We start from the raw sequence: 17,546 nt of genomic DNA, 5'->3' as shown, positions 1-17,546 counted from the left end.
CCTGCAGAAACTGCACCAAACATGGAGGGCTGTCTTTGAAAGGCCGCACTCCCATGGGGAGCATCTCCTCCTTCATCCCCTGAGGAGGAGGGTAGGCAGCTTGCATTCTGAAGAGGAACAGCCTGCAAGTGGCCATGTGGGGCTGCTGGCCCCCTTTCCCACCCTGGTGTCCCACCCTTTGAGGGCAGCTGTCTTAGGGACCCTGGTCTTCTTCGGGTTTCAGCCAAGATTAGGGGAATCTAATCTTGGGAATGGCAGGTCCCAGCCATCCAAGCTCACTCCAGGTTGACAGATAGCAGAGTCTTTGAAAGGAATGGTGATGGGCTGCTGTGGGTGGACCAGACTAATTAATTATTTCCAGTGGCCCTGAGAAGGACACCTGCCCACAGCCTTAGTGTCCTTCCTGCTGAGACAGTCAGTGTGAGCTCCTTGCAGTTTCCTACATGCCATGAACATAGCTTTGTACAAAATTATTTTTATCAGCATGACTCCTGTTAAAGTTTTCCTTATTGCTTCTCCTTTCAAATTTCTAGATAGGTCTTCATTAGCATTGGATTGTTAACTTTCATAGATTTGGGCCTTAATTCTCCCCTTTGTTGCACCTACTAATGACTCTTTTTCTAATTTATTAGTGTGGCAGTCACACTTGGAGGCCACTGCCCCAGGCATTTTCTTTTTCCTTCTTTTTTTTCTTTTTCTTCTCTTTATTGCTCGCCCCTAGCAGTGATCTGGCTAAGAACAATTTTTCCTAATGACTCATTTGATAACTTCTACAATAATTCAGTCTACCACACATTTCATTCTTAGAATGATTTGTCTGTCAAAATCTATATTGCTGGGCTATATTTTTTTGCTCAGCACTTAGGGATGAAAATTTGAAAGTAAATGGCTATTATCCAGCAATGCTGAAGTCTATCCAGTTTAGAAAAATAATATATTGTTCAGACTTTTATTGTTCTCTTAGCTTATTATTGTTCCCTTGCTCTCTTAGCTGAGTGGAGGTCTTTTACTGATTCTTTCTTTACTAAGCATCAGACAAGCCCCACTGCAAGTCTGGAGACAATCCTTGCAAAGCCTTGCAGAGGTCAGGCAGCAGCCCTATTTCCAGGTGTACAGGCTTGCTGTATTTGTCAGGTATAAAAGGCAATGCTGGCCATTTCAGTCCAGTACTTCTCATTGCTGCAGCTATGCTCCAGTTGTTTCTGTTTGCCCTTTGGTCCTTATCCCTGCCTGCCTTATCCCTGGTCCCAGTTTCTGCCTTCAGCTACAAAAGACTTGCTCATGCCTCCCAGCCCTTGCTTGGTTATTCCCAACAACTTTCATCCTGGCTCCTTTCTGCTCAGCAAGCACCTTAGTTCCCATCCCCTCAACATGGTTCCCCCTGTTGGCCAGCCCTGCCCTGCAGAGCTTGGTCTTCCTCATGTCATGGTCCAAGAACCTGCCACCGACCAGATGCCTTCTCTACCTGGGAATCTGAGAGAAATTGTGACTTGCCTAATTTCCGGACCCGCAGCACCATTCACCTTGGTATTTTTCTGCTGGGTACCATGAGCTGGGTACCATGAGCTCGATTCACCTGGAAAGCAATATCTGCATACCTGTTGCTCCATAATTCTAGGGAGCAAGAGGCAGAGATCCCTGCTTGTATTTCTGTGAGGGCAGAAACACCAGATCATGTTTATTAGACTTCACAAACCTGAGTACCTCCCCACTCCTACATCTTATCTCAGATGGGCTGATAAATGATTCAGCCAGGGGATCACTAGAAAGAGAGACAGAACATGCTGCCTTACACCAAGAAGCACAATAAGAGGAGAAAAAAGTGGAGGACAAGGCCCTGTGAAGCAAAAATTACTGAATAATTTTGATTATTATACAAGTAAACAGCACGAAAATAGTGGCAGTGGAACAAAATCTGAGCTGAGAAACTCCATCAAAATTTGTGTAAGGGCTTCCCTTTGCAGCTCCAGTGGCCATTGTAGAGCTCACAAATGCCATGAGGTTACAGTTTCAAAATCTGAGGTTTTATATTCACCTTGCAAATGGCTGAGCTGAGAGCACTCACAGGCCCTTCATTACTGACTGCTTGGCAGAAATGCTGCTCATTGCACCACAAGAACTGGACCTGATGTCCAAGTCCTTATGCCATTTCTGAATCCTCCTGTGACAGCAGAAAGGGCACAGCCTCATGTGCTGGCAGATGTCTCCTTCCCCATGTTTCCCTGGTGTTTGGCTCTGCTGTGGTTTGAGAGCCTAAATCACTGTGTACTCAGCACAAAGACCAATAATGTTTGATTATAATTGTAAACAAACTTTATAGAGATCACATTCAAGCAAATCTCCTCCTGTGTGTTATTTTGTGGAGCAGCCACCAGACCATGCTCACAGCATAAAAAGGCAGCAGAACAGAATTGTTTGGAAGTGTCTTCACCAAACAGAGAGTTGGGTAGCAGGAAACTGGCAAAACTGCAAGAGCAAAGGTGTCCCCATATGGTTTTTTATATTTTTTGCCCCACATGTAATTTCCAAGGTATTAAAATGAAACTTAATTTTACTCCCCCCCATTTTTTTTTTTTACTCAATTTGACCAGTTTTTAGCTACCCCTCTTTGTGCACAGCTCTCTTTTGCCTCACATACTCACTTCTGCACCAGCACTGCTTTCAGTAATATTATTAGCTGTAGTTGGTTTGCCATCTCTCCTTCCTTCCAGCTACACCTGCAGTGATGTGCCTTGCTGTGGCAGTGGAGCTCAACTGCAGCACTTCAAAATCCTGAGTCAGGGAGCCAAGTCTTTGGCCTCTGGAGAAACTGCAGATAAATTTAAGACCTCGCAGGTCAGATGCAGATATGAGCACCACGTGTTGTCTCTCTGCTATACCACACAGGAAATATGTCCAGTCATGGCATGCACATGCACATCCATGGTCATTAACTCTTTTTTTTTAAAAGGTATCATCTTTATCATGGGTAATTCTAGGTTTTTTATATTATTTTAGTAGATGCATTTAAGGACTATCATAATGCCAAGCACTGGGGTCTTTTTTGTGCATCGCATTTTAGTGGTCCTTCTATATACCACAGACTTCCAGAAATGGAAAATGAAAAACCCATTTATGGCTCTCATCCTGTCCTGATGTACTGCAGAAACAGTGGGGATTCTGACCATGAGCAGAGGTTGAAACTTCACATTCCTGTGGGTAATTATTGATAAAAAATATGTCCCTACTTTGAGCCATATGTCCTGTGTTACACTTGTAACAATCATATGTCTGACAAGACCCTTAACACAAGCAAAAGAAGAAAATAATCTGAATTTTTTATAAGACATTTTACAGATATGTAGTACTACTATTATCCTATTCAAGTCCAGCTAGGAAAATAAAAGATTCAGCTCACAATATTTCAAAGGTGAGTTTGCATGGCCAGGTTTTGACGGGGCCTCAGGGGTCTGTTTTGCGAAGAGCTACTAGAAGTTTCTCCTGTGTCTTTCTCTGGCCAATGTCAGACAGCTCCAAGAGGGACCCACTGCTGGCCAAGGCTCAGCCCATCACTGATAGCGGTAGTGCCTGTGGGATACCATATTAAAAAAGGGGAAAAAATCTGCACAACAACTTCAGCTGGAGAGTGGAATGGGAGTGAGAGCAACAGCTCTGCAGACCCCAAGACCAACAGAGGAGGAGGAGGAGGAGCTGCTCCAGGTGATGCTGGTGCAGAGATTCCCCTGCAGCCCCTGGTGCAGAGCGTGGTGAGGCAGCTGAGCCCCTGCAGCCCAGGGAGGTCCATGGGGGAGCAGAGATCCACCCCAGCCATGGAGCACCCCAGGGCAGAGCAGTTGGGTGCCCAAAGGAGGCTGTGACCCTGTGGGAAGCCTGTGCTGGAGCAGGTTCCTGTAAGGATCTGTGGCCCCGTGGAGAGGAGGAGCCCACAGCAGAGCAGGTTTGCTGGCAGGACTCGTGACCCCACAGGAGACCCCACTGGAGCAGGCTGTTCCTGAAGGACTGCACCACAAGGACGGGACCCATTGGAGCAGTTAATGAAGAATTATAGCCAATGGGAAGAATTCACATTGGAGAAGTTTGTGGAGGACTGTCTCCTATAGGAGGGACCCCACATTGGAGCAGAGGAAGCAAATAAGGAGATCTCCCCCTGAGGAGGAAGGAGCAGCAGAAAGACTTGTGATGAACTGACCACAACCTCCATTCCTCATTCCCCGATGTCACTGGGGTGGAGAAGACAGAGAATCAGGAGATAAACCTGGGAAGAAGGTTTAATATTTGGCTCTATTTCTCATTATACTGCTTTTCTTTGGTAATAATTCAAGGCTATCTTGCCTGTGATGGTAATTGCTGAGTGATCTTTCCCTGTCTCTATCTAGACCCATGAACCTTTTGTTACGTTTTCTCTCTCATGTTCAGCTGAGGAGGGGAGCAGCAGGGTGGTTTTGGTGGACAACTGGTGTTCATCCAGGGTCAACCCACCACAAAAGGAATTGTATTATGTTTGTATGCTCATGTGTGCTTTTACTAAAGTGAAACACAACATGAGCCTCTTGTGATAACAGTGACATGTAAGATATGATAGAGTAGTCAAAAAAGGGTTTGATGTATGAGGCTAAGGATGGACACCTCTGTACTGATTCAGCTAATGAGCCTTGTTTTATTCATCTGATGTTATGGCTGCCAGGAATGTATCATTTGTATGACATTTTGGTGACCTTTCAGGCACAGCCAGGATAAAATGCCTGCAGAAAGGGCAGCCTGCTGCATGCTTTAAGAAACTAGCTCAGAGTCCACAGGGAGCTTTTAGCACAGTCTGGACACCACAGGGTTTGCAGTGCTGAGAAGCAGCTGCCATGAAGAAACCTTGCTGCAAACAAATTGATGAAATCCTTTTGTATTGGAGTTTGCTTTCTATTACCTCCCTTCACCTACCTTGCAAAGCTTGTTGCTGCCTGCAAGAAGCCATTGTATGTCTCCAGTGAGGTCATGGTCGTACTCGCTGCCCTGCCATCATTTGGTTGCACACATGGGACCTTCTATAGTGAGCTGAACACAAATGTCTCTGTGACCTTGCTTTGTTTGTAACTTGGCAATCTGGCTTACTAACACTCTGTGCTTGCTCTGTACAGCAGGGCAAAGCCACCGTGCACAAAGAGGTATTCAGCACGCATCTTTCCCTCGTGCTCACACAAAATCATTTCTGCAAAGAAATCTTTTTCTTAACACATTGGTTTGGCTTTCTGAAAACAGCCCTGAAGACAAGCTTTTGCCCCACATCTGCAAAGCAGAGTGCCCATGCCTGCAGCCTACTAATAATGTTTTACAGGTTGCTTGGGAAAAAATGTTCTAGAAAAGTAAAGAAGCAAAGCTGGACAAATGCAAAGCAGGACAAATGAGTATGAGCAATATCCCTAAAGTGACATGAGTTCACAACAGTGAGGCACTTGATCCAACACAGGCATTTTCTGACTTGTGGTATCAGAGATCAAGAGTAACAAAAAAAGAAAATTGGGCAAGCAAACAACAAACCATACCTGCAACAAACCATACATCCATATCCTTTCTCCCACAATCTTTGTATTTGAATGGAGGGGGGGGATTTTCCTCCCAGCCTAGCACTTCACTAAACAATATCCTTCATTTTCTACCTGTAAACTTAGTATGTTCCCAAAGACATGATAACATTTTGATAAATATATTCTGATGGTTACAGACATTGATTAAGTGGAATGCAACAAATAGCATTTGTCTTTATTTTAGCAATATTTTGACATTATAAAAGGTTTGTAAGACGTTCAGGACAGTACTGTCCAGATGCAGCCAGCATAGGTGGAGTGCAGAGCTGTTTAAAATTCTCTTTGAAATGTAGTTATAAAGCAGATGGGACATTTCAGATGGGATCCCACTGGAACGTCAGCTAGGGAAATAATTCTCTTCATTATTTTTATTAGCAACAATGAGGATAGAAGAGAGAACATGTGTAAAAAATTTAAGATTAAACTGGGAAGGTTACAAGCACTTGTGAATATAGGATTAGAAGTCAAAATAATCTTGAGAAGTGGCTTGAAATCAAGAAGGTGAAATTCAGTACAGACAAGTGCAAAGGAACTCCTGTGGGGAAGAATCAATCTTCAAATAAAATATGGACTAGGCTAGGCTACAGTTAGTGTCAAAACAAAAAATAAAGAGCTGATTATTAAGCATTTGTGTGATGCTGTTGAAAAAAGAAATTGGAAACCAAACCCAAATCACCCAAAACAAGAACAACAAAAACAAGAAAAAAAATCCAACCAAACATACAAAACCCCAAAACCTACTGAATCATTTCAGGTAATGAACAGAAGACTGTATGGCAGTTGTCCCAGTTAGCCCTGATTTGTGCACCCCACTGTAAGAAAAACATAAGTAAACTGAGGAAAGAGCTTCAGGTTTCAAAATGTAGATGCTTGGACAACACTAGCTGTGAAAAAAGTTTGAAATAACTAGGTTTGCTTAAACTGGAAAGCAATGGATGGCATGAAATACTTTTTTAAAAGGCTTAAAACCAGTTATAAGAGAAAAAAATTGGCTCATTTTTCCTCATATCCATAGGGAGAAATAGCCAAAATATAGATAAGTAGCTAATTTGCAGGAAATTACATTTAAATTAGACAATAGGAAATTAGGCACAGGGAAAAGCAACACAGAGAGGCTATAGAACCTCCTTCGTTAGAGATGTCAGGGATTAATTTAGTAACACATCTTTCTGGGATAGGAATACACATAATGCTGCTACAGGGCACAGAATTGGCTAAATTATTTCTGCAGGGGCCATTCTTGCCTACAAAGAATGACTTTATGACAGATTCAACATGTGTGCAGTTGCAATGGAAACATACTGTACCCAGGCAGTCCAGTGGTTTTGGTAGCTCTTTGCTTGCAAAGTGGTGAAAGGAGGCCTACAAGAATTTGATTTTTTGGTAAATGTCTGGAATCGCTGAAGCTGTATTGATAAGTATCACTAAGTGTGGCACAAATTGGGGGGGTACCTTAGTATTAAAACAACTTTATAAATGCTAGTGTTAAGGAGTCCAACCACTGTGGAATTTCTCAAAGCATGTAAATTTACTTTTTGTTGTTTGTGACTGTAACTGCATTTTAGATCTACAAGAAGTTGTTGTCTATCAAATAGCCTTTTTATTTTCTTTTTCTTTTTTTCTTTTTGCATTTAATGTACACAGAGCCAGTCTGTCAGTAGCAGTGACCAGACATGTGAAAAATGTACTTTCATCCCTGAACTCTTTGGCCCTTTTCTATCAAAGTATAGTCCAATTCAGATCTGTGATGTAAGAGACAATATTTCAGGGACAAGAACTGCCCCCCAATAACCCCTATAAGCTGATAGTTGAGTCTCCTGGGACAAAGGAAGCAAATGGCCCCCTTTTACCTGTGCAAAGAAAATGTTTTAGCAGAGATATAGGGGTCTTGGGCTCAGATGAGATTAATTTTCCTGGAAATTGTTTAAAACAAACATGAGAAGACCATCAGGAGCTGGCAATTGTGTGAATTAATAAATAATTCCCACCCTACAAGCTTCTTGCAGACCTTCAGCATCTTGAGAGAGATGCAGGTTTCCTTAGGTCTGTGAAGTTTCATCTCTGAAGCTCAGATAAATTGTTCCAACTCTCTGTTCATGCATTTCAACCCAAATGTCAAAACAGGGAATCAGAGAAACTTCTGTCTCTCAGACGGAGTTGGATCAATGTACTCCCTCCTCTACATCCTCTGCTGAGCCATGGTATGACAGCAAGCCAGCCACAGTAATCACAGTCAGAAGCAATGCATTCATGCCAATAAATAAATGGTTTTCAGCATTTGTAATGTCTAAATAGCATGTTGTTTTGTATTAGTGAGCTTGTTTTCTTGAAAAAGAGGGATGTGTGGTTATTTCTGGTGGAAAGATGACTGTTATAAATCTTTTACTGTTTTTATGTGGTTTTGAAATGAATAATTTTAAAAGTAACGGGGGGAAAAAAGGGGTACTTTGCCTTTCTTTACTTTTTTTACTGTTTTTCTGTATCTTCTCAATTAGCTGGTTAAATATTAACAGATTATTACAGGAACTGTCAAAAATAATCTGTGTACTGGGTGTTTCTTGAATGATAGTGCCTATCAGTTCTGAAAAGATGTTTCTAATGAAAGCAATTTCTCTCCTTTCAGTTGATTTCATAGGTGGATTTGACTCTTACGGCTATCAAGGTCCACAGAAGACATCTCATTTACAGCTTCAGCCCATGTATATGTAAGTACTTAACTTCTAGGATATTCAACAGAGTGGCAGCCTGATATTAAAGGATCATTAAGCTGAAAGATAGCGTGACTTAAAAATTCAGAATAGTCAGAAGCCTTTTTTGATGGACTGAATTAAAGTTACACTTGGGAACCAACATTACTCTTGTATTGAATTATAATGAATTCTTAGGGTAGGATATCATGTGTCACAGTCGTTCAAAGAGCATCCAACTCTCACCTGATTTCTCCCTATTTTCATTCAAGCAGGTTCCACTCAGAGACAGTGACAATTTGGTGTAGAAAAAACACTAATCACATATGACAAACCTTGGCTGTGAAAAAAAGTGGATTTTTATGAAGTTTTATCAAAAGTTCAGAAACTTGCTAATTTAGTGGATGCATTTAGCATTTGTCTTACCAGAGCATCTGTTCACCAAGGCACCTCTGTACCTCATTTCCAGTTTCCAGATTTAAAAAAGCCGAAACAAATGTAACAACATATGGCATTTAATACTAGTTTGAATAGAAGACAGTATTTTACCTAACCATTGACTGACAACTCCATCTTAGAGTGCAGTCTGATATATGTGGAAATTAAATGGATAAACAAATCTCAACTCATACACACAGCTGGAGTATATTCACACTGGAGATGAAGCACAACCATAGCCCAGGAACAATCGTCTCCAAATGTTTCTTGTACTGATGTCATCTGAAATGCAGAACAGTCCTGACTGCCCAGATAAATCTTACCTCACTGCTGCAGCCTTTGGAAATATTTTTTATTTGCCATCAATGCCCTACACACTAAAAGCACAGCACCAAACAACTCATAAAGGGGCAACAGTTACGTTTAATCCTTTGTTTCTCATCTGAACATTTCTTTTGTGGAAAAGAACTAAGTTCAAGCAAACAGTACCCATTCCAACACACAATTCCACTCACCTTTGAATGTAATTTCATTTCTTCGGATCAGTGAAAGCAAGTCTACTAATGGATTAAGGTATTTTTGGACGGAATCTTGCATTTACTCCTTTATTAGTGGTACAATCTGTTCTGTGTTGGTGTTTGGAACTGGGCCCTCCAGGAGCTTTGCTAGGAGCTTTTTAATAATCTCAAATTACAATAGTGCATATCTCCAATGTCGTCTCAGCTTCAGCTTCCCATCTGTCTGTGCTCAAGTAAATATTTTTCACCTGTACTTTTGGCAGAGTGCTGCGCATTTAGAAAATGTTATTTCCTTCATAGTACTGTATGAGGTACATAGGTACTTAGAACAATTCTAATCCTATCTCTTTCTCAGTAGACCATACCTTGTCATCAACATATGGAGCCCTCTAGCTATTATCCCATTCTCTTTATGCTCTCGGTGTTTCTTCCAGAACAGCAGATTGCATTTACTATGCATCTTCATACTGACTGGAAAGAAAGCTAGACCTGTGGAAAAAAAAAAGAGAAGGCAATAGTTTTAAACCTGTAGCTTAGATGAAGAGATAGATGATTAATCCATGTAAACTGTGTTCTCTCCTATTTCAGTGCTGCATGCTCACTGGAGTATAGGTGATTTAGCTGTCTTGACCAAGAGAGAGAAATCAGAATGTGAGTGGACATTTTGTCCAATCAACCTGCAAAAGTACTGCCATGTCCCAGCCACAGTCAAATCAAGACACTTCATGTTTCCCTCTGACTGTACAGTGTTTGACAGGGCTCTCTAGGATTGCTACAATTTGTCCTTAAGAAGCTTTTAGTAAGCTGTATGTATGGCATTTAGTAATACCTTTCTTTATTTACACACTAGGAATGCATGCATATGTATTCACATTCAGCTGCTCTGTAAATGTAGGCAGTCCATTAGGTAGTGGAGTGACAAATTCGAATGTCAAGTTAATCAAGTCAAGGTTTGATCTGCTTGTAGCACTATTTACAGCAATATTATGTACTAGAAATCAAAACATGCTGATATGAAAACAGCAGGCCTTTAAAATACTTGTTTTTAAAGCATTTCTTGGGAGGCCTTCAGAGCATCTCTCTAGGCAGGAGCAGTAGAGTCTCGGAGATGAGAGCGCCAGAGGTCTCGGCACGGCGGGCGCGGCTCGTCGCGGCGCGGTCGGGCGCGTCGGAGGGCGCCACGGCTCTTAGCGGGCTCGGCTCGGGCATCTGAGCTTCCTGCTCTTTTCCGCTTACTCCTGTCTCGCTCTTGCTCTGTCTCTGCGCTGTCTCCTTTCTGTCTCGTCCCTTCGCTTTGACTCTTGCTTCTCTGCTCCCTGAACTGCTCTTACGTGGTCGTCTGGCAGGCTGACGAAAACAGCTTCTTCCCTCTTCTCTCTCTTCTCTCTTCTCTTCGCGTCCTCTTTCCTCTCCTTACTTCCTTGCTCGTTGCGCTGCTCTTCTGGCGCTTCTCCTACTCTGCGCGGCTCTTCCTCTGCCTCGTCGCGGCCGCGCTTACATCCGTCTCCTGCCGGCTCTCGCGAGTCGCGGCGCTTCCTGCCGCTTCTCGTCGCTGCCGGGCCGCGCTCCGGCTCGTCTCTTCGCAGGCGCGGCTCGCGTCCGGCTCTGACGTGCTCGGCTCGCTGCTCGGCGCGCGTCCCCCCTTTACTCGAACTTTCCGTTTCTTCTCTCCAATGTTCGCCTTCTCCTCTCTGTCCTTCCTTCTATTTCTTCTTCCTTCGCTTGATCGATTCGGTTCGTACTTACAGGGCCCTGGCAGTTCTACGGCCTTTATTCTCTTCCTTCTCTTTCTGCGTCTCTCTCGTCGCTCTCTTCGCGTCGCTTGCGCTTCTCGTGCCTCGCGTCGCGGCTGGCCTATACTTCTTCTCTGCGACGTCTCTTCTCGGCCATGCGCTTCTTGTCGCTCGCACCCCTGTCTGCGGGACAAGGCGGCCCGGGCCAGGCTCGCACCACGGTCCCAGGCCATAATTCCTCTAATTCCTGCAGATGATCAAGAAAATACAGAGATCACTTTTTGCCACCACTGCATCCTGTCCTATTCAGATTCACACTGGGCACATCTCATATGGAGCTCTGGATTTATTAGAGAAATTGAACAGGAGACAGGTGCCTTTAAATCATCTGATTGCTAACTATATGCAGAGGCACAACAGCAGTTTGTTCTCTGTGCTGTGGTGTGCTGGGCATCCTGCAAAATGGAAGGAGAGCATGTGGCCTCCTCTTTGAAGAGCTCACCAAAACAACATCAGCTTCTAATGGTTGCTCAGATTCTTTCAAAACACAAATTTCAACATGCAGTTCACTAGTACAGAACAGAGAAGCCCCTATATATTTATCAGATTGATTCATTTACAGAACTAGCACAAATCTTGAAGACATACAGAATTTTGTGTTAGGTCTCAGTCATTACCCACATAGTGCTTGCTGATGTGAATTTAGTGGATTGCAATGGCAGAAGTCCATCAACAGAAACTTATTTCTTTGGAAGTCAGTTTTTCATCCAAGTGATTGAAATAAATTTTAACTCCTTTATACATGCACTACTTAACTATTCTTCTGAAGGAATGCTGGGTTTACTAATTGCTAACTGTTAAGACATATTGTTTTGTAACCAGTTTCTTCCTGTGTGCTAAAGTTAGGACTTCATTTTTAATGTGGAGGTTGTATTGAACTTATGCCAACTTAACATGTGCAAATTATATTGATCTATTCAGGCTTCTCATATTTACATTTCTATTCTGTCGTCAAGACTATTTAATTTAAAGACATATTACTTTTTATTTGTGATTGTCATCAATCAAGCTCTACTTTTAAGAACATTCTAATACACTTTAAACACACATCACTTTTTTATTCACTTTTTCTGGTGTTTCATCAGTTATGCAAAACTACCCTAAATGAAAATATCTAAGGAAAAAAAAACCTTGGTTTCTGAAAAAGAAATATTATCTTTAGGCAGTTAATTGAAGTGACTAAGTCTGGCTACTGTTACCTTTAATAGTCTAGAATCATGAGATTCAGACTCACATTGAAGTTTTTTTCTCTATGTTTTAGGCTTTAAATTCCAATCACAGTTTTCCTTATCACCTCTTCCAATTTAGTATTCAATTTAAATCAGTTTACTTTTTAAAGTGAAAACTATATGCAATTTTAAACTATGTTTTGGGGAAGAATTCTTATGGTGACATTTCTCTACCTGTTATAAATGGGATTTTTTTATTATTTAAGTGCCAACAGTGTGCTCTATGCTGTACAAGCCAAGAAGCCTAGACAGTCCCTTCAAAACGAATACGCTTTTTGAACAGAACGGGACAGAACCGATGCTCATGTACCTCCTTGCAGTGTGGCCACAGCTGATGTACTCAAAAGCAGCTTCCTGGCATTCTGTGCCGGAGATGCCAGTGCTCATTTCCAGACCATGGGAGAAGGACACAATAAGATGGCGGAAATCAATTGTCAAGACAAAATTCTCCTCTTGGGAGGTGACGGAGGAAGGTGACTGAACACTCCCTGACACTGATTCTGCTGCACATGAAAAAATCCAGTTGTAGTTGTGGAACAAGACTGCACTGCATGATCACTGTTCTAAAAACAGTAGGAAGGAGGGAGGGGAGAGAGATCTTTCTTTATGTTCTTCACACTGAACTTGTTTGCTCGAGAAAAGAAGAAGTGAAGCAAAAAAACCCATGCATGTCTGATGTTGATGCCTAATGCACTGGAGAAATTGCTCAAAAGCAGTGCAGCCCTAAAGTGAAGCATGCTTTCCTCCTATTGTGAAGCCTGAGAATATTTGCAGTATCTGTACTCCTGTGCGCGCACACACACACACACACACACACACACACACACACACACACACACACATATATAGGCATTTATCTAGATAATTGCACATACTGAAAGTGCTACCTACTTCACCATTCACTTAAAGTATAAATGAAACAAAAAAAAAGACACCTAAACTAGCACCTAGAGTATAACCACCACGACGCTCCACAAGTTCATGCAGTACAAATCTTCTGTGTAATTATGTCCTCATGTTTTGGGATTCAGACACATTTAAATAACCTACCACCTAAGCTTTCACGATCAACTAACAACATCTTGTCCATTTTAGACTGAAAGTTTTAGTTACAAAACATAGGTTTGGGACAGTACTGTTAAGGTGGTCAGGCTGTGGCACTTGCACAGGGTCTCTGCTAAAATCACTTCTTGATTTTACAAAGACAGCTACATATCTGATGGATTATATAAATCAGGTCATATTCCAGTTGACACAGAGTTAAGATTATAATTAAATATAACTCCTGCCTAAGATTGTTTAGAAAACCTGTGCTGACTTCTCTGACAACGTTCCAGAGAGAGCCAGGCAGTTACGTGAGTAAACACTTTGTCTTTCTGTCCTCTTCCTCCCATGTGTATCTGAACTGTTACTGGTTTGTGGATTACACTTGCTTGCAAAAGGGCACCAGAGCAGCAGGGCAGGGATCAGAAAAGTATATGCTGGATTATAAATATTGTTCTTTCTCTGTCTTTCTTCTAGGTCAAAGTAAACATGGGTACTACTCAAGGTGGGCTAGAGGACCTGTTCAAAAATCTCTTTCAGGATGGCCTCCTGGTTCTTCAAAGAGAAAAGAAATCCAATTTTTGTGCTAAAAATGATGTATAAAAGCTGATTGAACAGTGAGACAGAAAACAACAGAGACCTGCAGCCTCTCTTTCTAACAGGTACTAAAGGAGATGCTCCAGACTCCCTCCTTGAACCTCCTGCCTCTCAGCACCAGAGGGACACAGCAGAGGCATCGGTGCCACCTTTTGTCCCTTTTTTCCCCTGGCCACCGCCAGCACGGCCCGTCTGGATTAAGACATGAACCCAGCCCACTCAGTGCTGTGGGAGCCTCCTCCACACTCCGGGCTGAGTCTCCTCAGTCAACACAACACTGAAATACCAGGATGACCTTGCAGCAGAAGTCAATAGACAGCGCATTGTTTGCCCTGAAGGCTGTACAGTTCATACTTGCCTTAACCCAACTGCGTTGCACATTAGAGAAACTACGTGCAAGCTTTCTGAAGTTAACATGCTGCTGTTAATTCTGAACGATTTCTAAGTCAGTGGTTTTCTTCTGTTTGGTTTTGCTTTGTTTTCATGTCAGGGAATAAGGCTCTGTTGCTCTATGGCTCCAGAGCAACCAAGTAGAAAACTGCCAGCTGTCTGATAAGTGCTTTACTTTTGGGGCTCCACAGTGGTCAAGAAATAGTTTATAATGATTAAAAACAAAAATAAACAAAGAAATAACTGAGACCTTTTGGGGGTCAGGATGGGGAAAGGGGTAACAGAAACTAATAATTGAACCTACTGGAAATAAGCAGCAGAAACAGTGCTTCTTAATCCCGCTGGTTTTATTTATCGCACTGTAGGTGCTTTTATAGCTATCTCTAAACATCTTTTACTAACGACGGAGACATCTGCAGATTTCTATGAACAAAGGCCAACTGAATATGTACTAGCTATGTTTACTCTTTTATATCTGATTTCAACTAAAAATTCTCTGTAAGTGAGCTTTTTTTTTCCTAATTGCACCATAAGGGATCCACATATTTTATTTCTCAATTTTGGTTGGAGAGGGCAGGGAGGGACTAGTTGAGTTGAAGAAATACTGAAGACCTTTTTGTGGTATATTTGGGGGATCTGTTGTGTGTTAGAATGTGTATTTTATCTTCCTGTATTATTGTGGCTGAAAAAAAACCCCTCTGTGCTGTTACGTAGTTGGCAACAAGATGCCTTTGGGAATTTTGCTAGTAGGTCAATGTGTATATGAAATACTCTGAACTCCTAGGAACATATGTTTTATTCTACATCTGATCTGTATTTTCAAGAACGTAGATGGCTTTCACTAGGAAAACCCAATATTTTGCTCAGGTTTTTCGGAAACTTGGATTGTCATTGTTTCTTTGCTCAGACCTTGCGTAGACAAACGCACGCACCTACCACACCTGAGGTGACCACGTAGCTTTTGAGGGCAAGAGGGAAGGTCAGCTCTTGGAAATGCTCAAGGCACCCCTGAGCAAGTCCCCTTTCCCTGCTGGCCAAACCCTTGTTCCAGAGGCCTGTGAGCTCACACCACTCACCCATCCCTGTACAAGCCAGTGCCCTTTGCTGTGTCTGCATGGATGTACAGTGTCACAAGCAGCAACTCTGGACAACGACAGAGGAACAGGCATTCACCAGTGAAAACAAGATACGGGACACATTCAGGAGCTATACCTACATTGATTCAGTGAGATTTATATAGATATAGATAGATATATATATATGTAAGTGTGTGAAGGTGTGTGTATGTCTATGTATATAAAATACACAGGACTAACTATTTTTGGGGGCTGCATCACCCAGGAAGACTCTGATGCAGTGGACCAAGGGTTCCCATCTCAGATACTACTGGGAATTTCATGCATGAAATATGAATGTCCCCTAGGCCTGATCCTGTAAAGCATTCATTGCTGATTTGGATCTCAAATTTAAATTTTCATACTTGAGTACCTAAAAATATGAGTTCCTGCTGGCTAGAGATGCTTTTCACCCCCTGGAAACCCCATGCAACTTCCAAGTGACAGGCTGAAATTTCCCATAACTTGCTAAACTAAAAAAGTTTCTACTTTTATGTAGTATTAAATATAGCAGATGTACAGTATTAAACACAATGAAGAGGTTTAAACGGGATGAAAATGTCATAGCAGGTTATTTTATCTTTCCCTGTACACCAGTAAATCAAAATGATATTTCTATAAAAATCATTTTTTAACATGAAAAGAAACCAGTTTAGGCACCTAAGCAGCAATCCAATTTTCAGAAGATAATTTTTCATGCCTTTCAGTGATTTCCCATGGAACAGCGGCTACTGGTAGTTAGCAATTTTAGAAGTGAGACAATTTAATGAAGTGTCTACACGTAGTTAATAGGCCTGATTTTAAATTAGAAAATGTTGGCCTTAATTTCTTTGTGTCTTAGTCTTCCCATCCATAATACGGGAATAATATGTGCCTCACAGGCTTTTTGTGAGGTCTGAATTGTTAATGTTTGTAAAATGCTTAGGAAATAGGAAGCACATCTAACTACTATGGATTGCAATATAAATGTGTATTCATATATTACATATAGAGTAGATACACACACTCACAAACACACAGTATATATATATATACATGCATACCTATATGAAGTCGGTATTCATAACCCTGCTTAAGTTGCAGCTAGAGCACCACCATTAAAAAAAATAGGACTGTTGACTATTCAACTAAATGATTAGTAGACAGATCTCTTCTGGAAGCAGTTTAGAGCACAGTAATGTGAGAATATCTGGATGGCATTTTTGATTTGTACAGCTGTATCCTCCTCAAAAACCAGTAAAGAATGTTATTTTTCTAGGCTGGGCTTTTGTTATAAACTAAAATATTCAGAAGGCAAGAGATACAATCCAAATGTGTCTTTTTTTCTTTTCTTTTTTGGCATTTGTTAATTCTGAATGTATTTTTAACAAAAGTGATTTTTTTTACTTACTAGTGTAATTTGCATTTAAAAAAATAAATGGAAAAAATATAGGTTTCCAAGCTATTCATGGCCCCCTGCTGCTATTCAGAACTTACAGGAAACTCAGAATTACTCTTCCCAGCTGAGCAACAATACAGGATAAAGAATCCTATTACATTTACATGATGACAATCCCAATCTGTGCAGTGCATGCATGTGACAGCACTGAATAGAAATTGCCAGGTCATGACACCATTTTAACGCTGTCATATGTACCAGGTATTTTCATTATCACTGACACTAAAAGGTTTCTTTTACAAGGCTGACTGCAACACACTCTTTACTTAGAAAACAGGGCTGTTTTTGCCCACTCATCAGGAATTTAAAGCTCATGATAGGTATAGAGTTGCCAACAGTGTTAAGTATTGCAAAAATAATACTTGTTAAGAAGGAGGTGTGTAACATGGATATTTCCTCTGCATTCTTATTCTTTTATATGCTATTTATTTTCCCTGCACTGAAATGATGGAATCCTGTCTTAGGCAAAATGTTTATAGAGCTCACATATATTGACAGCTTGCCAGAGGTCATTTAATAAAGATGGAGCAGAATGATTTTGAGATACTCGGTCATGCTCTCTTAGGATGACTCCTTAGAAAGAGAGTTCTTTTATTAGGATTTTTTAAGACTTCATAATAGTGCAAGTGATATTTTCAGTCAGGTAAGGAGAAATGGTTTGTGCTCCACTTGCTTAATCTAAGTACTGTTTACAATACTCCACTGCTGCACAGCATTTTGA

At 41.4% G+C, this 17,546-nt stretch overlaps 1 protein-coding gene across 1 annotated transcript in view; it reads left to right on the top strand.

Annotated features, from left to right (window-relative positions):
* Positions 1-15,484, top strand: part of NKAIN2 (sodium/potassium transporting ATPase interacting 2) — a 514,185-nt gene extending 498,701 nt beyond the window's left edge. Inside the window, exons 6-7 of the mRNA XM_030236153.2 lie at positions 8,200-8,281; positions 13,763-15,484. Of these exons, the coding sequence (XP_030092013.1) occupies positions 8,200-8,281; positions 13,763-13,772 (92 nt within the window). The 3' untranslated portion in view covers positions 13,773-15,484. The remainder of the gene's footprint in view (positions 1-8,199; positions 8,282-13,762) is intronic.
* Positions 15,485-17,546: the final 2,062 nt, after the last annotated feature.

The sequence above is a fragment of the Serinus canaria genome, chromosome 3, assembly GCF_022539315.1.
Source record: "Serinus canaria isolate serCan28SL12 chromosome 3, serCan2020, whole genome shotgun sequence".
Taxonomy (NCBI): Eukaryota; Metazoa; Chordata; class Aves; order Passeriformes; family Fringillidae; genus Serinus; species Serinus canaria.
This window is presented reverse-complemented; position numbering and strand designations above follow the sequence as displayed.